Source organism: Hemiscyllium ocellatum, chromosome 28 (assembly GCF_020745735.1).
Source record: "Hemiscyllium ocellatum isolate sHemOce1 chromosome 28, sHemOce1.pat.X.cur, whole genome shotgun sequence".
In the NCBI taxonomy this organism is placed as follows: domain Eukaryota; kingdom Metazoa; phylum Chordata; class Chondrichthyes; order Orectolobiformes; family Hemiscylliidae; genus Hemiscyllium; species Hemiscyllium ocellatum.
In genome coordinates, this window is record NC_083428.1 from 35,351,695 (window position 1) to 35,374,101 (window position 22,407).

Here is a 22,407-nt window from a genome sequence, read left to right on the forward strand (position 1 = left end):
GCCATTCCGAAAAAGAACCTTTTATCCCAACTCGCTGCCTTCTGTCAGACAGCCAATCCTCGATCCATACCAGTAGCTCACCTCGAACACCATGGGCTCTCACCTTGCTCAGCACCCTCCTGTGTGGCACCTTATCAAAGGCCTTTTGAAAGTCTAGATAGACCACATCCACTGGGTTTCCCTGGTCTAACCTACCTGTCACCTCTTCAAAGAATTCCAACAGGTTTGTCAGGCATGACCTCCCCTTACTAAATCCATGTTGGCTTGTTCTAATCAGACTCTGCTCTTCCAAGAATTTAGAAACCTCATTCTAAATGATGGATTCTAGAATTTTACCAACAACCGAGGTTAGGCTAATTGGCCTATAATTTTCCATCTTTTGTCTTGATCCTTTCTTGAACAAGGGGGTTACAACAGCAATCTTCCAATAATCCAGGACCTTCCCTGACTCCAGTGCCTCTTGAAAGATGTCAACCAATGCCTCCGCTATTTCCTCAGCCACCTCTCTCAGAACTCTAGGGTGTATCCCATCGGGGCCAGGAGATTTATCAATTTTAAGACTTTTTAAACTTTTCTCGCACTCTCTCTTTTGTAATGGCAACCATACTCAACTCAGCCCCCTGACTCCCTTTAATTGTTGGGTTATTACTCATGTCTTCCACTGTGAAAAGTGACGCAAAGTACTTGTTAAGTTCTCCTGCTATTTCCTTATCTCCCATCACTAGGCTTCCAGCATCAGTTTGAAGTGGTCCAATGTCTACTTTTGCCTGTCGTTTGTTTCTTATGTATTGAAAGAAACTTTTACTATCATTTCTAATATTACTGGCTAGCCTACCTTCATATTTGATCCTCTCCTTTCTTATTACTCTCTTTGTTATCCTGTTTTTGTAGCCTTCCCAATCTTCTGATTTCCCACTGCTCTTGGCCACTTTATAGGATCTCTCTTTTTCTTTATTACATTTCCTGACTTCCTTTGTCAGCCATGGTTGTCTAATCCCTCCCCGGATAATCTTTCTTTTCTTGGGGATGAACCTCTGTACAGTGTCCTCACTTATACCCACAAACTCCTGCCATTTTTGCTCTACTGTCTTCCCCGCTAGCCTCTGCTTCCAGTCTATTTTTGTCAGTTCCTCTCTCATGCCCTCATAGTTACCTTTATTTAATTGTTACACCATTACATCCGATTTTGCCTTCTCCCTTTCAAACTGCAGACTGAACTGTACCATATTATGATCGCTACTTCCTAAGGGTTCCCTTACTTTAAGATCTTTTATTGAGTCTGGTTCATTGCAAAGCACTAGGTCCAGAATAGCCTACTCCCTTCTGGGCTCCATGACAAGCTGTTCCAAAAAGCCATCCTGTAAGCATTCCATGAATTCCCTTTCTTTGGATCCACTAGCAACATTATTTACCCAGTCCACCTGCATATTGAAGTCTCCCATGATCAATGTGACCTTACCTTTCTGACATGCCTTCTCTATTTCCTGGTACATGTTGCATCCCTGGTCCTGACCACTGTTAGGAGGTCTGTACACAATTCTAATTATGTTTTTTTTTACTTTTGTGGTTCCTCAATTCCACCCACACTGACTACACATCATCCGACACTATGTCATTCAGTGCCACAGATTTAATTTTGTTCTTAACTAACAAAGCAACCCCACCCCCTCTGCCAACTTCCCTGTCTTTTCGATAAGTTGAAAATCCTTGGAGGTTTAACTGCCAGTCCTGACCCCCCTGTAACCAAGTCTCTGTGTCAGTTATGACTTACAGGCAGAGGAGAGTTAAAATTGCACTCGAGATTTTAGCACAAGTTAGTCTGACACTTGTCTTACAATACAGGGAGAATACTGCATAGTTAGAAGTGCCACCCTTCCAATAAGTCTTTAAACTGAAGATCATGTCTAGCTCCCAAGCTTCTGCCTTTTTAGGTGAGCACTAATGATCCAGAGGCATGATTCAATGAAGGGCAATATTTTTCCTCCAATGCCCAGCAAATATTTATTTATTGTTAAAACATTATTGTACTGCTACTTGTTGGACCTTGTATGATCAAATTAGCTGCTGCATTTCCTATATCACACAGCAATCTACTAAATACTTTTGAAAAACATTGAGAATCATTTTGAACTTGTGAAAGACATTATAATTGCAATATTTTATTTTAATCACGTCTAGACATCCCAATGTTTCTCAACAAATGAGTTACAGTCACATTTATTATAAAAGGTAAATACAGCAGCTTTATGGAAAATGAAGAGACCTGTATTAATATATTGGCATCTCACAACCTCAAGAGTGTTCTGTAGCACTTTAAATGCAGGACAATCTCAAATTAATGCAGTAGTTTGGACTATTTTACCAAAATGCTGTAAACACTCAGGCAATGAATGTTTCATGACAGAGACATAAACATATTCAAGAGGTAAAATGGTACCAAGTGATATGGAGTCAAGGCATGAAAATGGAGTTGAGGGCAGATCAGTCACAATCTAACTGGGTCAGAAGTCGTACGATACTAGTCCCACAGGTTTATTTGAAATCACAAGCTTCCAAAGCACTGCTCCTTCCACTTGATGAAGGAGCAATTGTCAAGCACCAGTTCATTTCTCCAACAATAGTTGTTCGGCTAACAGATAATTACCCACTTTTTGCCTTCCTCCCTTTTTGAATAAGACGATCACATTAGCGTTTTTTTTCATTTCTCCATACTCCAAGGATTTTTTTGAAAATTGCAATCACTATCTCTGTAGCTACTTCTTTTAGGATCCTCAATGAGATCTGGATCTGTAGCCAAAATTTATAGCATAAATAACACACAAATTTCTGGAGTGGAGATTGAAACCACATTTGACAAGTTGAGAATGCGACTGAGACAGAAGACTGAACTATTAGTGTTATATTACAGTGTAAAGTTGTTAGGTGACCACCCACACTTAATGACTTCAGTAGAATTCAAGAGCATACATCTGAAGAGATTTAATCTGCACATTTTATTCAGGTAACCTGGTAGGTGATGATGATGATACACTGGGGATATGTTGGAGAAAGGTTGTTGGTATGTAAGAAAGGGAGGAGCAGTCTCAAAGCACTGCATGCTGGGACTTGTAGTCCATTAGTAGACACCAAACACGTTACGTCACTTCCAACCTCAACGACTTGGACTACAAACCCCACAACGCATCGCAGCCAACTTGACATGCGCAGAACCAGTGCCTCCAGAAAAATCCACTGCACAACACACATCCGTTCCCCCCAACAAAAAAAACTTTCAGCCGCAATCTGACCCTATAAAAGCCGACTGGATATCTGCTTAAAAAAATAAAGTTCTCATGAGGAACTGCAAGACACCAAAGACCCTTGGACTTCTTCATTAATAATCAAGAGAAACAAAAGAATTAAACCACAAGAGGAAAAATGCAAATGAGAGGGGTTTTCAGCATCGCACCTCGGTTGCAGTACACTATTTGGAGAACAAGAAATTTCGACAGCGCTGTTTAATTTTTTTTCTCCACACCCCCGTCAGACTCTCTCTCTCCCGCCAAAGCATATCGGGGGACAGCGGCATACTCACCCGAGCTGGCCAGTGGGGATAACCCTTCATCTTGGCAAAAACCAGGTCTCCAGCCTTGAAACTGTGAGGCATTTTCTGGCTGATGTGATCCGACTCAGTCAACCCTGTTTTCACACACAACAGGCCCCGGCCTCAGTGCAGCCCGACACTGACTCTTTCGAATACTGCACAGGACCCGTGGGGCGGAGGGGGTGTTGGAAAACGAACCTGCTGTCAGAAATCCCGCCTTACGCCGCCTCTGATTGGCCCCCGCTGCCCGCGCCGCAGCAACCGCGGCGTCCGATTCGCGGTGCGGGCCATCTGTCACCTGACGTCAGGCAGCAGGTTTCTGTGGTGCGTACAAAAGGGCTGCCTGGTTTGGCTTTGCGAGAATGAACCTATGGTTGTTGTATAGACACTTTTACAGAAGTGTGGATGGAAATTGATCCGAATTTAATTAAATTAAATTAAATTTTGCATGTCCTACCGAAATTTGAACTGTCATGTAATGCACTTTTGCAAGTGTAGTGGATTAATTATAATTTGGGAGATAAAGAAGCTTTTGGTTGTCTCAACACCATAGCCCAACATCCATATTTTGCCAACAATGTTGAATGTGGTTAACCAGAGGATAATGATCAAATATTATAATTTTTTGGGATTATGGTTTCAGGGACAAATAGATTGCAGGGATAACCCCTCTGCACTTCATTGAAATGATGCCATGCGATGTTCCACATTCACTTAAAAAGGCAGATTGGATCTCAGTTTAATATTTCATTGGGGAGTCAGCATCTCCAAAACTGTATAGGAACTGTATAGGACTTTAATACCCTGCGCTCATAGCAAAGTGTTGCGAGTATTGGATATGAAAGAGCTACCTCATTGCAAAATTAGAGTGAATTGCAATACATGATTGCCACGATACCACTCTTCTATTAATGCAATGTGATCTTTGAAATTCACTTGAATAGACAAATTAAATTTAACCACCTCCATATCTCATTTTAGGAATAGAAATCCTACACTGCAGCACTGCACAGAAGTGTCAACCTAGAGCAAGGAACTGCAATCTTTAATGACAAGAAGAACCAATTTTAAAAAGAAAAAGAGTCAAAAATGCAATATCTTACTCAATTAGTCAATAATGCTTACCAAAACAGATGGATTTCTATGAAAAGGTTTTACGAATATTCATGAATGTGGCAGTATCAATGAAAAATGAGATTTTTAATATATTTTGATTACAAATTAGTAATTGAAGGAAGCTTTCCCATAAGCAGAATGTTAATTAATGTTTAACACTATTAAATAAGGTACTTAATTTAGAACATTAACATCTTCCTTAAATCAAAAGAAAAGCTCATATGGTTTCTGCTGCTTAATTTATTTGGGAAATTTGTTTGACAGTTGGATGATAAGCTTTCATTGGAACTTTCAATGCTTTGATTAAAATTAATAATAATAATGCAGTGGTAGTGGTTTAGCTATCTAATGTTTTCACCCATTTTGCAAATGTGTTACTATATTTTTCTGTCTTGGTCTTTAGCTCCTGCACAATTTTGTTTGGTTAATCCAAGTGAATAACATTTGGCTCAGCCACTGTGCATTTTCATGAAATATCGCTCAAGATTTTATTTCTTGTGGTTGGCAAATTTCTCATGGCAAACAAGACATATAGGGATTCCAGTTGAGTTTGGAATGAATGCAATTCATCTTGAAATTTTTGATTCTTCTCTTTAATTCTTATTTTCCTCGAAGCAATTTCCAAAGTACCTGGAAAACACAGACCAGAGCACATTGCAGGAATGCTTATCAATACAGGTCAGCACCAGGGTCAGAGTGATTGTATTCTTATTGATCGATGTGCTTGCTTGCATGGGCTCACTAGTTCAACATCAAAAACTACTGATGTTATAGTTAATAAATCAGTACCCTACTTGACCATCCAGTTACTTATACCATTCAGTCAGGATCCAAACATGGCAACCCCCAATCAGAGTGCACCATTTGGACTGGCTTTTTAGCTCAGTTGGCTGGACATCTGGTTTATGGTACAGAGTGACAACTACAGTATGGGTTCAATTCCTGTCCCAACTTCTCAACCCACATATTGCCTCAGGCATGGTGACCCTCAGATTAAGCTCATCACCAGCTGTCTACTTCTATTAAATGAGCAGCTGTATGGGATTGTGGTAACTTTACCTTTTATAGATAAGGTACACGGCGACCTCCATATCTGCAGGTCCGGTTTCAGTGGTTTAAATTATCCGCGGTTTACCATGGCCTGAACGTATTACAGGGAACCTTCCCAAACCAGGGACCAAAGGTCTGCCAGGAAGGTAAGTTTCCCATTTCATTGAATGAGTTTGCTACTATCCGCAGTTTCGGGCTTTTGCGGTAGGTCTTAGAACATATTCCCCATGGGTATGGGGGGATTTTATTCATCATCTTTGCAACTGGAATAAGTATTTTTATTTTATTTTGTGGCTTTGGAATAAGAAAGAGGGTGGTGGTAGAGGGTTGCTTTTCAGACAGAAGGCTTGTGACCAGCGGTCTGCTTTTTGTCATTTATATAAATGATTTGAATATGAACATAGGAGGTATTTGAGGTGTAGTGGACAGCAAAGAAGGTTACCTCACGGTACAGTGGGATCTTGATCAGATGGGCCAATGGGCTGAGAAGTGACAGATGGAGTTTAATTTAGGTTCGCATTTTGGAAAAAACTCAGAGCAGGACTTACACACTTAATCTTAAGGTCCTGAGGAATGCTGCTGAACAAACAGACCGTGGACTACAGGTTCATAGTTCCTTGAAATGGAGTTGCAGGTCGATAGGGTCGTGAAGGTGTTTGGTATGCTTTTTAAAATTCATTTGTGGGACTTGGGCATCACTGGCTGGCTAGCATTGATAGCCCATCCTATTTGTCCTTGAGAAGATGGTGATGAGCTGCCTTCTCGACTCCCTGCAGTTCATTTGCTGTGGATTGACCCACAATGCTAGTAGGAAAGGAACTTTTGCCTTTTATTAGTCAGTGCATTGAGTGTAGGAGTTGAGAGGTCTCGTACAGGACATTGTTTAGGTCACTATTAAAATATTAAGTGCAATCTGGCTTCCCTACTAGGAAGGCTGTTGTAAAACTTGAAATGGTTCAGAAAAGATTTACAAGGATGTTGCCACGGTTGGTGTGTTTGAATTATAGGAAGAGGCTGAATAGATTAGGGCTATTTTCCCTGGAGTGTCAGAGACTGAGGGGTGACCTCATAAAGGTATAAAAATCATGAGGGGCATGGTTAGGGTAAATAGATAAGGTCTTTGACCCAGGTTGGGAGAATCTTGAACTACAGGGCATAGGTTTAAGGTGAGAAGGGAAAGCTTTAAAAGGGCTTTTCATGCAGAAGGTGGTACTTGTATGGAATGAGCTGCCAGAGGAAGTGTTGGAGGCTGGTACAATAACAACATTTAAAAGACATTTTAATGGGATATGAATAGGAAGATTTTAGAGGGATATTGGCCAAATGCTGCCAAATGGGACTAGATTTATTTAGAATATCTGGTCAGCATGGATGAGTTTGACTGAATGGTCTGTATATCTCTATGACTCTAGTGGGACAAAATCAATGATACACTCCTCCAGCCTTGGTCATAATAAGATGAAGAAGCATATAAGATGGAGGAAATAAATACAACAACTGTCGTTAGAGAAAGTGTCCTAGGAAAACTAATGGGGCTAATGGCAGGTAAGTTGCCTGGACCTGATGGGTTGCAGCCTAGGATACAAAAGGAAATAGCTACAAAGATTGGATGCACTGACAGTAAGCTTATGAGAATCCTTAGGTTTTGGAATAATCCTAGGTGATTGAAAAACTGCCAATATACAACCCTTATTCAAAAAGTTAGACAAAAGAAAAGGTAATGAATCTATACTCCAGTTAGCTTAACATCTATTGTTAGGGAAATGTTAAAGTCTGTTAGACAGGATGTAATCGGAGTGCATTTAGACATCCATAACATAATCAAGCAGATTCAGCATGGCTTCATGATGGGCACCTTTATTTAAATTATTTAAAGAGGTTATAAGCTAGATTTTATGTATTTGGATTTCCAAGGCATATGATTAGGTACCATACATAATGCTAATTAATAATATAAGAGCCTAGTATCTGTGGTAGTATATTAACATGGATAGAGGACTGGCCGACTAATAGAAGACAGAATCTTGGGATAAAGAGGGCATTTTCAGGATGACAACCTGAAATTAGTAGGGGTGTCACTGGGATCAGTGTCACAGTTATTCCCAACACATATGAATAATTTGGCTGAGGGAAGTAAATGTGCTATAACCAAGTTTGTAAATTACACAAAAATAAGTGGGAAGGCAAGTGGTGAAAATGACACAAAGAGGACAGACAGATTAAGTCAATGGGCAAAAACTTGGCAGGTGGAATATAATGTGAGAAAATGTGAAGTTATCATGGTTGTGGATATATTCACTGAGCTGGGAAGTTGATTTGCATAAGTTTCATTCCCTGTGTAGGTGAAATCTTCAGTGCTTTGGAGCCTCCTGTGAAGCACTATTGTAAGTGTCTTGGAATTTACTTGGTTCTGTTCCTGCTGCTTCCAGTTGCCGGTTCCGACTGTTCATTGCAGTGGTTGGTACATTGGATCTAGGTCAGTGGGTTTACTGGTGGAGTCCATGGATGAGTGCCATGCTTCTAGAAAGTCTCTGGCTGTACTCTATTTAGCTTGTCCTATTATTGTTGTGTTGTTTCAGTTGAATATGTGGTCCTTGTCATTTGTGTGTATGGCTACCAGGGACAACAGATTGTAGCATTTAGTGGCTAGTTGGTGTTCGTGGATGTGGATTGCTAGGCATCTGCCTATTTGCCCTAAATAGTGTGTCATGTAGTCTTTGCATGGAATCTTGTAAATTACAATGTTGGTCTTGCACATGATGGATATAGGGTCTTTTGTTCTGGTGAGCTGTTGTCTGAGTTTGGCTGTTGGTTTATGGGCTGTCATGAATCTGAGTGGTAGGAGAAGTCTGGCTATTAGTTCTGAGACGTTTCTTATGTAAGGTAGCTTGACTAGTGACAATAGACAATAGGTGCAGGAGTAGGCCATTCTGCCCTTCGAGACTGCACACCATTCAATATGATCATGGCTGATCCTCCTTAATCAGTATCCTGTTCCTGCCTTATCTCCATAACCCTTGATTCCAGAATCCTTGAGAACTCTAACCAACTCTTTCTTAAATGAATCCAGAGACTGGGCCTCCACTGCCCTCTGGGGCAGAGCATTCCACACAGCCACCACTCTGGGTGAAGAAGTTTCTCCTCATCACTGTCCTAAATGGTCTACCCTGTATTTTTAAGCTGTGTCCTCTGGTTCGGCACTCACCCATCAGCGGAAACATGTTTCCTGCTTCTAGAGTGTCCAATCCTTTAATAATCACATATGTCTCAATCAGATCCCCTCTCAGCCTTCTAAACTCATGGGTATACAAGCCCAGTCGCTCCAGTCATTCAGTGTAAGGTAATCCCGCCATTCCAGGAATTGACCTTGTGAACCTACGCTGCACTCCCTCAATAGCCAGAATGTCTTTCCTCAAATTTGGAGACCAGAACTGCACACAGTACTCCAGGTGTGGTCTCACCAGGGCGCTGTACAGCTACAGAAGAACCTCTTTGCTTCTATACTCAATCCCTCTTGTTATGAAGGCCAGCATGCCTTCTTCAATACCTGCTGTACCTGCATGCTTACCTTCATTGACTGGTGTACAAGAACACCCACATCTCTCTGTACTGCCCCTTTACCTAAATTGATTCCGTTTAGGTAGTAATCTGCCTTCCTGTTCTTGCCACCCAAGTGGATAACCATACATGTATCCACATTAAATTGCATCTGCCATGCATCTGACCCACTCACCTAACGTGTCCAGGTCACCCTGTAATCTCCTAACATCCTCATTGCATTTCACCCTGCCACCCAGCTTAGTATCATCAGCAAATTTGCTAATATTGTTGCTAATACCATCTTCTATATCATTAACAAATATTGTAAAAAGCTGCGGTCCCAGTACTGATCCCTGCGGTACCCCACTGGTCACCGCCTGCCATTCTGAAATGGAGCTGTTTATCACTACTCTTTATTTCCTATCAGCCAACCAACTTTCAATCCAAGTTAGTACTTTGCCTCCAATACCATGCGCCCTAATTTTGCTCACTAACCTCCGATGTGGGACTTTATCAAAAGCTTTCTGAAAGTCCAGGTACACTACATCTACTGGATCTCCCTGTCCATCTTCAGAGTTACATCCTCAAAAAATTCCAGAAGATTAGTCAAGCATGATTTCCCCTTCATAAATCCATGCTGACTCTGACCTATCTTGTTACTACTAGCCAGATGTGTCATAATTTCAACCTTTATAATAGACTCCAGCATCTTTCCCACCACTGAGGTAAGACTAACTGGTCTATAATTTCCTGTTTTCTCTCTCCCACCTTTCTTGAAAAGTGGTATAACATTAGCCACCCTCCAATCCGCAGGAACTGATCCCGAATCTATCGAACTCTGGAAAATAATCACCAACGCATCCACGATTTATCGAGCTACCTCCTTCAGTACCTTGGGATGTAGACCATCAGGCCCCGGGGACTTATCAACCTTCAGACCTGACAGTCTCTCCAACAACAATTCCTGGCAAATATAAATTCCCTTAAGTTCAGGTCCTTCAGCCACTGTTACCTCAGGGAGATTGCTTGTGTCTTCCCCAGTGAACACAGATCTGAAATACCAATTCAATTCTTCTGTCATTTCTTTGTTCCCTGTAATATATTCCCCTGTTTCTGTCTTCAAGGGCTGAATTTTAATCTTAACCATTTTTTTGCTTTTCACATGCCTAAAAAAACTCTTACTGTTGTGGTTCTGTTCGCCGAGCTGGAAGTTTTTGCTGCAAACATTTCGTTCCCTGGCTAGGGAACATCATCAGTGCTATTGGAGCCTCCTGTGAAGCGCTGCTTTGATGTTTCTTCCGGTATTTATAGTGGTTTGTTCTTGCCGCTTCCGGATGTCAGTTTCAGCTGTAGTAGTTTGTATGTGGGGTCCGGGTCGATGTGTCTGTTGATGGATGTTCTTGCCGTTTCCGGGTGTCAGTTTCAGCTGTAGTGGTTTGTATATGGGGTCCAGGTCTAGGTGTCTATTAATGGAGTTTGTGGATGAATGCCATGCCTCTAGGAATTCCCTGGCTGTTGTCTGTCTGGCTTGTCCTATGATGGTAGTGTTTTCCCAGTCAAATTCATGTTCCTGGTTGTCTGAGTGTATGGCTACTAGGGATAGCTGGTCGTGTCAACAACCTATCAACAAGGACGGCATACTTAAACTACTAGACCTGTGCCTCACCACACACTTTACATTCAACAATCAGATATACGAACAAATCAACGGAACACCCATGGGATCACCAATCTTGGGACTCATAGCAGAGGCAGTTATGCAAAGGTTAGAACATACAGCCCTACCACAAATCCAACCCAAACTCTGGATCAGATACGTAGATGACACCTTTGTAATCATCAAAAACACAGAAATAGAAAAAACACACCGAATCATCAACGCCACACTCACAGGAATACGATTCACGAGAGAAGAGGAAAAGGATAGCCAACTCCCATTCCTAGACGTGTTAGTAGAGAGAACACCCAACGGAGAATTCACCACAAGGGTACACAGGAAACCAACACACACAGACCAAGTCCTAAACTATGAAAGTAACCACCCCAACACACACAAACGAAGCTGCATCAGGACACTATTCAAAAGAGCCACAACACACTGCAGTACACCAGAACTGCGAAAAGAGGAAGAGGAACACCTATACAAGGTATTCGCCAAAAACGGATACCCACGCAACTTTATCACCAGATGCCTAAGAGATAGACCACGGAACGAGGACATGCCACAACCAAAAGGACTAGCCACACTACCATACGTCAGGAGCGTCTCAGAACTGACAGCCAGACTACTGCGACCCTTAGGACTCATAACAGCACACAAGCCAACTTCCACACTCAGACAACAACTCACTAGAACAAAGGACCCAATAGCCAGCACGAGCCAAACTAATGTAGTTTATAAAATACCATGCAAGGACTGCACAAAACACTATATAGAACAAACAGGAAGACAGCTAACAATCCGCATCCATGAACATCAGCTAGCCACAAAACGACACGACCAGCTATCCCTAGTAGCCATACACTCAGACAACCAGGAACATGAATTTGACTGGGAAAACACTACCATCATAGGACAAGCCAGACAGAGAACAGCCAGGGAATTCCTAGAGGCATGGCATTCATCCACAAACTCCATTAATAGACATCTAGACCTGGACCCCATATACAAACCACTACAGCTGAAACTGACACCCGGAAACGGCAAGAACATCCATCAACAGACACATCGACCTGGACCCCACATACAAACTACTACAGCTAAAACTGACACCCGGAAGCGGCAAGAACAAACCACTATAAATACCGGAAGAAACATCAAAGCAGCGCTTCACAGGAGGCTCCAACAGCACTGATGATGTTCCCTAGCCAGGGAACGAAACGTTTGCAGCAAAAACTTCCAGCTCGGCGAACAGAACCACAACAACGGACACCCGAGCTACAAATCTTCAACCAGACTTTAAAAACTCTTACTATCCTCCTTTATATTATTGGCCAGTTTACCTTCGTACCTCATTTTTTCTCTGCGTAGTTCCTTCTTAGTAATCCTCTGTTGTTCTTTAAAAGCTTCCCAGTCTTCCGTTTTCCCACTTATCTTTGCTATACTTTTTCTCTTTTAACTTTATATGTTTCTTAACTTCCCTCGTCAGCCACAGCCACCCATGCCTCCTCCTAGGATCTTTCTTCCTTTTTGGAATGAATGATCTTGCAACTTCTGCATTATACACAGAAATATCCGCCATTGTTCCTCCACGGTCATCCCTGCTAAGGTATTGCACCACTGAACTTTGGCCAGCTCCTCCCTCATAGCTCCATAGTTCCCTTTATTCAACAGAAATATTATCACTTCCGATTGTACCCTCTCCCTCTCAAATTGCAGAATGAAGCTTATTGTATTATGGTCACTCCTTCCCAATGGCTCCTTTACTTCGAGGTCCTTGACCAATTCTGGTTCGTTGCACAATACCAAATCCAGAATTGCCTTCTCCCTGGTCGGCTCCAGCACCAGCTGTTCTAAGAATCCATCTCTGAGGCACTCCACAAAGTCTCTTTCTTGAGGTCCAATACCATCCTGATTCTCCCAGTCTACCTGCATGTTGAAATCGCCCATAACAACTGTAGTAAGATCTTTGCGACAGGCCAATTTCAGCTCCTGATTTAACTTGCATGCGACATCCAGACTACTGTTTGGGGGCCTGTAGATGACTCCCAAGAGGGTCTTTTACCCTTAGTATTTCTCAGCTCTATCCACACTGACTCTACATCCCCTGATTCTAGGTCCCCCTGCGCAAGGGACTGAATATCATCCCCTACCAACATGGCCACCCCGCTCCCTCTGCCCGCCACTCTGTCCTTACGATAGCACGTGTAGCCTTGAATATTCATTTCCCAGGCCCTGTCCACTTGAAGCCACGTCTCAGTTATCCCCACAGTATCATATCTGCCAATTTCCAAAAGAGCCTCAAGCTCATCCATCTTATCTCTAATGCTTCGTGCATTCATGTATAGTATTTTTAATTTGTTACTGACCTCACCCTTCCCATCAACTCATATTTCACTCAACCTTACAGCATGATCCCTTTCTGAGTTTTCTGCCTCATTGATACAGTTGTATTTCTTGACTTCCCTTGTACTAACTTTCCCTCCAAATTCCTTCTTAAACATCCAGTTTGTCCCCTCCACCCCGCTACTTAGCTTAAATGTAGCGGTGTTGCAGTAACAAACCTGCCTGCCAGAATGCTGGTTCCTAACCTATTCAGGTGCAAACCATCTCTCTTGTAGAATTTATGCTTACCACAAAACACACCCCAGTGATCCAAGAATTTAAATCCTTGCTTCTTGCACCAGTTCCCCAGCCACACATTCAAGTCCATTATCTCCCTGTTTCTGGCCTCACCAGCCCGAGGAACTGGAAGTAAACCGGAGATAACCACCTTGGACGTCCTGCTTTTCAGCCTTCTTCCTAGTTCTCCGAAGTCCCGCTGTAGTATGTTCCTTCTCTTCTTCCCAACATCATTTGTGCCGACATGTACCACCACCTCTGGCTCTTCACCTTCGTCCTTGAGGATTTCCTGCACTCTGTCTGTGATGTCTTTAATCCTGGCACCAGGAAGGCAACACACCATCCTTAAGTCCCGTCTGCTGCCACAAAAACCCCGGTCAGTTCCTCTCACTATGGAGTCCCCTATTACCACGGCTCTGTGCAATGTCCGACTCTTCCGTTCTGTCTCCATGCCAACTTTGGATTGACAGACCTGGCCGCCTCGCGGACTGGCAGTGTCATCTGTCTCTACTGTTTCCAAAAGAGTCAACTTGTTCCTGTCTCCTCTTTGTATTCCTCATCGTCTGCTCTCTTCTGGTACGATTGGTGTAATAACATCGCTGAAGGTCTTGTCCAGAAAGATCTCGTTCTCTCGGATGAGCCTAAGATCCTCGAGTTCTTTCATCAGTGCTGCAATATGCTCTGTCAGTAGCTGAACGTGCACACACTTTCCACACTTATACGAGCCAGACACACCAGAGTCGTTGACTTCCCATATCAAGCATGTAGCACACTAAACCACACCCACTCAAATAACAATCACTTACCTTCCCGACCGGCTTTGCACTCTGCCTTCACTTCCGCCCAGCTCCCGCCGCTCTCTGATGCGAAAAGTGAGTTAGTGAGTTAGATTAGATTAGATTACTTACAGTGTGGAAACAGGCCCTTCGGCCCAACAAGTCCACACTGACCCGCCGAAGCGCAACCCACCCATACCCTTACATTTACCCCTTACCTAACACTATGGGCAATTTAGCATGACCAATTCACCTGACCCGCACATCTTTGGACTGTGGGAGGAAACCGGAGCATCCGGAGGAAACCCACGCAGACACGGGGAGAACGTGCAAACTCCACACAGTCAGTCGCCTGAGTCGGGAATTGAACCCAGGTCTTAGGCGCTGTGAGGCAGCAGTGCTAACCACTCGTTAGGTCGTGGCACATCCAAGATCAAAGTAATTTACAAGATTCCATGCAAAGACTACACTAAGCACTACTTAGCACAAACAGGCAGATAACCAGCAATCCACATCCACAAACAATAACTAGCCACTAAATGTCACAACCAGCTGTCCCTCGTGGACACACACACAGACAACGGGGGCCACAAATTCAATTAGGACAACACAACGATAGTCAGACAAGCTAACAGAGGACAGTCAGAGAATTTCTAGAAGCATGGCACTCATCCATAGACTCCATCAATGAGCATATTGACTTAGACCCAATATACCAACCACTGCAACGAATGACCGGAACCGGCAATCGGAAGCAGCAGGAACAGAACCAAATAAATTTCAGAAGACGCAGTACAGCACCATCTCACAGGAGGCTCTAAAGCACTGAAGATGTCACCTAGACAGGGAATGAAACTTCTGCAAATCAACTTCCCAGTTCAGCGAACATACCCACAACTACGAAAACCAGCAACCAAGCTACAAATCTTTATGCAAACATTGAATGTGAGGTTATGCATGTTGGCAGGAAGAACAGAGGAGCTGATTATTATTTAAATGGGAAAGACTGCAAAACATTGCAGCGTAGAGGGACTTGGGCATTCTTGTGAATGAATTACTAAAAGCTAGCATAGAAGTTGAAAGCAGTTAATAGGGAGACCAAATGGAATGTTGGTCTTTATTTTAAATGAAATGAAATATAAAAATAGGAAAGTTTTGTTAAAACTACACAAAACCACATCTAGAATACTGTGAATAGCTTTGGTCCATTTATCTACTGGCATTGGATGCAGTCCAGAGAAGGTTCACTAGGTTGATCCTCTGTTTGGGGGGATTTGATCACAAGGAAAGGTTGAATTGTACTCACTGAAATTTAGAAGAATGGAAAATGACCTTTTTGAACAACTATAAGATTCTTAGGGGGCTTGAGAGATTGTTTCCCATTCTAGAACCAGTGGGAATAATCTCAGAGTAAGTAGTCATCAAGTTAAGACAGGGATGAGGAGGTGTTTCTTTCTCTCAGAAGGCAGTCAATCTGTGAACCTCTTTATCATAGAAAGCTGCTGAGGCTAGGGCATTAAGAATATTCATGGCTGAGATAGCCAGATTTTTGATCAATAAGGAACCAAGGGATGGGGAAACCGTAGGTAAGTGGAGGTAAGGATTATCAGATCTCATTAGGAACAGATCTGATAGACCAAATGGCTTGGTCTTATGCCATTAATGACTTATTCGTCCAAATTTTATATAAACATGCCAAGTGAAACATAATAATGATCAAATAAACAGAGTATTCTCCTTACATTAATATTTTGAGTCCAGTATGACTCTTCCTCAGAGAATAGATGCTGCCAGGTCTTCTGAACTTCCAGAACTTTCTGTTTACATTTCAGATCTCAACATTTGCATTGTTTTGCTTTTATGCGCTATTCATATTGTTCAGTCTGATTCATTTGATTTTTAGTTTTGTTTGCAAATCTCTGTTCCTTAGATAATAAAATCTACTTATTTTCTTCAATAGTACAGCATGTCAGCTTACAAATAATTTCACGCATAATTTGCTATATTGTTCAAATCTTCGTCTCTTGAAAGAGCTAAATTTCTGGGTTACAATTCCATTAAAACTGTTGGCGCTTTACTGTCTAAGTAGAGTAATAATTCCTCTGATGTAACTTTGGACGTTTACTTTTAGGACATATTGACACGATGTAGCAACAGAAGTAAAGCGTACCCATTCTCATCGAACATTCACACAAATGCACTTTTTAGAAGGAATTGATAAGTAATGATGAACTTGAACGCTGATTGATATTTTTCTATTCTGTTGCAAGAGTGGTCAAGTCAATCGAAACATGACATGCTCAAAATCAGGTCAGCAAAAGACAATGCTTAATTTTAATTGCAATGTTCTCATCAAGACAGTATTTTTACTGAAATATTGAAATGCACAATAGACCACAATGGACAGGGACGAAACGTTCACAAATCAACATCCCAGCTCGGCAAACACCCACATCTATGACCACTATTGTCTGAAATACTTCTTAGGTTTCAATTCCTTGATTAGGTTATTTGATCATATTTTGTCAGGACATTTACTGATACCATGCTACAGTTTTGCTGTATATTTTTGTGCTTTCAGGAAATGCTAGGATTGAATTCATGAGATCTCTGTCCTAAATATCTTTATTTACGCCAAGTTATGTCATCTGCTACACAGAAATGGTAGTTTTCTTCTGATGAGGTCAAGGAGAAAGTGAGGACTGCAGACTGCATTACTGATGAGGTCAAACCAATTATTTCTCAGTAGCTATCAATATTTTATTTTAAGTACTTGAAAAATGTCCCTCAAGTTCATTTGTTATGTTAAAATCAAGTTAACCTCTCTAACATTTTCATCAAAAAATCATTGTCATGAAACAGAATGAGCAGATTTTTCTCATATGCAGCTGAAGTGTTTTGTCAAGTAAGGTTCATGGCAGCAGTCACCGTGGCTTGCAGTGACTTTTTTCATGAAACCTTCTGCGCTTCACTTTGTTTAATTATGTGACTGGACATTTAGGTGCCTTTTTCAGGGAATTGTAGAGATGGAGAGGTGAAAGCATTTGCCATTACCATGCCTTTTCATCTTTTACATCTTCAATGTCATATCTAAAGCTTAGTTGCACATCAGTCAGATGCTGCAAGCCAAATACTGGCAGTCATATTGTGGTAATTGACTGGCTATTACTGAATACAAGGCTGCTCTCCACTTTACAAACAGGGGCCTGAGGTGTTGGTGGCCAAATTGATGAGGAGAGGGCAGTTCTTTTTCCAGCCTAACCCCCCTGCTACCTGCTACAGCCAGATTGGGTATGAATTGCAATCAGGTCAATGCTGTGTTCTAGGTGAAAAGGAATTCCCAACATTGTTGGGAAGAAGGTCAATGATCCTTTGCACTCTACGAGAATAAGTGTCACTAGCTCTTTTCTGCTACCTAACAGTCATAGGGCCAGCACTCACTCTAACTCAACCACTGTATACACATCTCACCAAAATTCATGGAATACAACTCTTAATATTACATTCATCATGTTCCCTCCACGTTCTCACTGATTTCATCCTCCCACATTCCTGACCTCTGAAATTCATGTTCACTCATAAGGATACCTCACCATCATTAATGTGCACGCATCATCACTAAGTAAACTTCCATCCACATTCACCATATTGAACCTCTCTCTTTGTCTCACTGGAGTTAAAATTGGTCCATCTCTCCCCAACTGATGTCTCAAGAGCTTCCTGACTGATCAACCTAAAATTCCCTGGGCTGCTTGCAATTGACCTGAGAGACTAACAGTGGCCCCCCTCCTGAAGTGCAAGAATAGGACTTTTATAGGACTGACTGTGGTCAACCCTCTACAGATGGGCCCCTTGCCTGACTGACTGTAATTCTCCTTCACCCCACCAAGGACTTCCATACTTCCATTTCCTTGCAGCACGTCCATTGTGTTTGCTATGTAAACTACTGACCCATTCTGCAGGTCTGATTTTGATGTAGCAAGGTGCTACCCAACAATATGCCCACCTATCTGACTGATAGATTGAATTTTCACTGCCTCCCTCTTCCTCTGTGTGAAAAGGCAATGCAAGCCACAGAGGCTGGCAGCCTGTAACTGAGCAGTAAAGACCCTATGAGTTAAGAAAGCAATGTGATCCACACCAAGAGTGCTAGCTGTAAATCAGTGATGAAGTTTGTGAGTGTGCACTAAAAAAGCAATGTAAAGTAAACAGAGACTGGCAGTACCACCAAGTAAGCAAGCTAGGAGCCATAAGGTGTATCCGATGGAGGTTCATGAGATGCATTTAAACTCTTGTGTGCAAAATAATCTGTCAGAAATATACAAGTCATAGGTGCCCCTAAGTTCCAAAGTTCATAGGGCTGAAGTGGTGCTGGAGTTGGTCAAAGTCGATGTGATGTTGTGGTGAGGCTAATGGCTTGCCATTACCAACTTGCAAAGAGGATTGTGACCCTGGGGCAGGCAAGACATTGTTAGAAAGATTACTGGTTCAGTAACGTTACCGCTAATCTAAAATTATCCATATTCTTGCCATCTTTATTTAGTGCTGTCCTTTAGCAACGCCTTGATCTTTTACAAATACGCTGATGATACCCTATGTTCCCTCTCGCAACTTCTGCGTTGCCTATGCTGTTAAATTACAGTTCCTATATCCAATCATGTTCTACCTTAATTTTTTTCCACCATCCTCCTCTTACAAAATACATTCACATCATAAAACTTCCTGTTCTCTCCAAAGTCCTTGAATGTGTCTCCTCACAAATTTGTAGTCATCTTTCCTAAAATTTCATGTTTGAAATTCTCTCATCAGTTTTTTTCACCCTAACATAGCACTGAAGCGTGATGAGGTTATTCTAATCAAAATGGCAAATTGTATTCCTTGTGATTCTGGTGCATTTTGGCACTTTTTACTCAATCACAATGCACCACTTGACATTGGAAACAAGGACATATTTCACTTAACATTTCTCTGTTGTCCAAAGGTGAAGATGAGTAAATTTCTTGAACTGCAGCACTTCATCTGGTATAGGTACACATAGTGTTGTTAGAAAGGGAGTTCCAATATTTTGATCCAGTATCAGTGAAGGAATGGCGATATGGTTCTAAAGCAGGGTAAAGTGTGACTTGAATGTGGCAATGCAGCTTTTTTAGAGTTCCAAAACACTGTGCTACCAATTGAGCCAAGATGACACTGCTTACTTTGATGAATTGCAGCCCATGACACTGTATTATTGAAATGAAATCAGAAATGCAGGCAATAGAGTGACTTGTAATTTTTGTTTTGGGTGAAAGTGTGTTTTTTCTCACATTTCAGCTCAAAAACACTTGTTTATTTTTAGATTGGAAAGAGTGATAACTTAGTGAAGTTGAATGATATAGTTGAAAATGGTTTTATCCACAAAAGATAGGTATTCTACTCACATCCGTGAGTAACCAGATTTTAAATAAGTGAAAATTACCATAGAAATGTACAGAACCATTAGCTAATTAGTTTCTGAGCAAATTAGAAAAAGTTATATTCCCTTTCTAGGTGACATCCTCAGTGCTTGGGAGCCTCCTGTGAAGAGCTTCTGTCATGTTTCCTTCGGCATTTATAGTGGCTTGTCTTTGCCGCTTCCGGTTGTCAGTTGCTGTCCGCTGCAGTGGCCGGTATATTGGGTCCAGGTCGATGTGTTTGTTGACAGAATCAGTGGATGAGTGCCATGCCTCTAGGAATTCCCTGGCTGTTCTCTGTTTGGCTTGCGCTATAATAGTAGTGTTGTCCCAGTCGAATTCATGTTGTTTGTCGTCTGTGTGCGTGGCTACTAAGGATGTATCCTTAGTAGCCACACACACAGATGACAAACAACATGAATTCGACCGGAACAACACTACTATTATAGCGCAAGCCAAACAGAGAACAGCCAGGGAATTCCTAGAGGCATGGCACTCATCCACTGATTCTATCAACAAACACATCGACCTGGACCCAATATACCGGCCACTGCAGCGGATAGCAACTGACAACCGGAAGCGGCAGAGACAAGCCACTATAAATGCCGAAGGAAACATGACAGAAGCGGTTCACAGTAGGCTCCCAAGCACTGAGGATGTCACCTAGAAAGGGGACGAAACGTTTGCAACAAAAACTCCCAGCTTGGCGAACAGAACCACAACAACGAGCACCCGAGCTACAAATCTTCTCCCAAACTTTGAAGTTATATTCAAAAGCTTTTAAAACATTGTTATTAGTGCCCTTTTGTCCAATGTAATCAGCTTAATTTTAGAAGACTCATTGAAATCTGCAAATAAACATATTTAGCAGAAACCTCCAAAGTTGACCTGTGTAATGGCCAGTTTTGTGGGTAGGGAATACTCACACTGTCTTGCTTTCTAACAAGTACAAGCACAGGTTTTACCAATTTCCAGCAAATTTCACTGAGAAAACTAGTATGACCAAGCAGAAAATCTAGGCCATTGTCTTGGAAAGAGTTGATATATTTTGATGTGTATATATAGATCTTCCAAAAGAATTTAATAAAGTATTACACAGTAGACCTGCAGTCATCATTACAGCACATTGGACTAAAGGAACAGTGGCAGTGTACATATGAAATTTGCTAAAGGTTAACTGTTTCCAGGGGTAGATATTAGACACACTGTTCCTTTTGACTGATATGAATGGGATATGGGTATAGCGGTCATAATTTCATACTTTACACATGACATATTACCCCCAGAAATACATTAAACAATAAGCTGGATAGTGACAGATTTCAGGAATGACATAGAATGGTGAAATGAACCAATAATTGGTTGATACAATTTAACACAGATATTTTAATATGAAGAATAAAGTAAGTCAATATTAACTAAATGGTGCAATTTTAAAGGGGTTGCAGGAATACAGAGACCTAGTGGTGTACATATACAAATCTTTGAAGGGGTCAGAATAAGTTGAGAAGGCTAGTTAAAAATCACGTGGAATCCTTGGCTTTGTTAATAGATGGATAGATCCAAAAACAAGAAAATTAGGATACACCTCAGCTCTTGTATTAGTTTGATTCTGGACACATTTTAAGTATGATGTAAAGATGTTAGAGATGGTCTATTGCAGTTCACTCAGAAGTTCAAATTGCTGTGGCAAAATGCACTTTTGCATGCATGTTGTAGTCTGTAGTGGTGGTAGACTTCCCAAAGTTCTGGATTAGCAGATTGAGACTCAACATACCTTCCACGGCCATCAAGTCATGTCCTAGAGCTTCCAGGTCAGAAGCAGGGACACTATTACTCACTGCACCACAAAACCTCTGGGCCTGCCAAAGAGTACAAAAAAAGAGAATTACAACAATGGTACCAGTTAGAGATGAAGATGAATGGAACTTACTGAGTACCTCGTTCAAAGATTGTGAAGATGAAAAATGTACAAAATGGCCTTCTACTATGCAATATCAATTTGTGGTTGTAAATCAGTCACTGTCTATAATGAAATCACCAGTTTGCTGGAGGCCTTCTACTAACAGTGGTCACCACAGGGAAGAAAGACCAGAATTGCCATGGATGGCAATAACAATGTACACTTTGACAATCTACTTAATTTCTTCAAATGAATAACTTATTTTTCCTAAATCGATTAGTTGTGCCCTCTTTAATGGGGGCATGTTTATGGCTTTATGTTGGATGACCATTGGGGCGACCATTTAATTGAAGAAAAAGCAAATTGATAGGTACAACTTTTCATTAGAACAGAAATCTAGTGATTAAACCCTGTCTGAATCTACTGACCTCTATCTGTCTTTTCCATCCATTGATCAGTATATATTCAGGTTTCCATGATATTCGTTTGTTATCGCTCAAGATTTGTTTCTCTAACTATTTTCATTATTTGGACTGTTTTATTTTTCTATTGTTTTAACACTCTGTGCCTGACTGAAAACAGAATTGCTAAAAGTTTCAACAGCAGGCAGCAAGGCTAACCTGTGTCCCTCTGCAAGATGGGACTCACTTTGTTGCCTCGGCAACGGCGTCGGTGCACCAGTGAAATAGCTCACTTCCGGTCCGAGGGCGAGAGGGCTTCCGGTA

At 41.6% G+C, this 22,407-nt stretch overlaps 1 protein-coding gene and 1 long non-coding RNA gene across 4 annotated transcripts in view; both read right to left on the minus strand.

The window, feature by feature from the left end:
- hdgfl2 (HDGF like 2) overlaps positions 1 to 3,771 on the minus strand; it is a 58,673-nt gene extending 54,902 nt beyond the window's left edge. For all 3 annotated transcript variants that reach the window (XM_060846456.1, XM_060846455.1, XM_060846457.1), the window contains exon 1: positions 3,575 to 3,771. In XM_060846456.1, the coding sequence (XP_060702439.1) occupies positions 3,575 to 3,646 (72 nt within the window). In that variant the 5' untranslated portion in view covers positions 3,647 to 3,771. The remainder of the gene's footprint in view (positions 1 to 3,574) is intronic.
- A 1,437-nt stretch (positions 3,772 to 5,208) lies between these two features.
- On the minus strand, positions 5,209 to 22,324 carry LOC132828796 (uncharacterized). Its single transcript, XR_009646153.1, has 3 exons — positions 22,111 to 22,324; positions 21,557 to 21,641; positions 5,209 to 5,329 (listed from the first exon to the last, which is right to left on the minus strand). It is a non-coding gene; the product is annotated as an uncharacterized LOC132828796 (long non-coding RNA).
- Between the last annotated feature and the right edge of the window lie 83 nt (positions 22,325 to 22,407).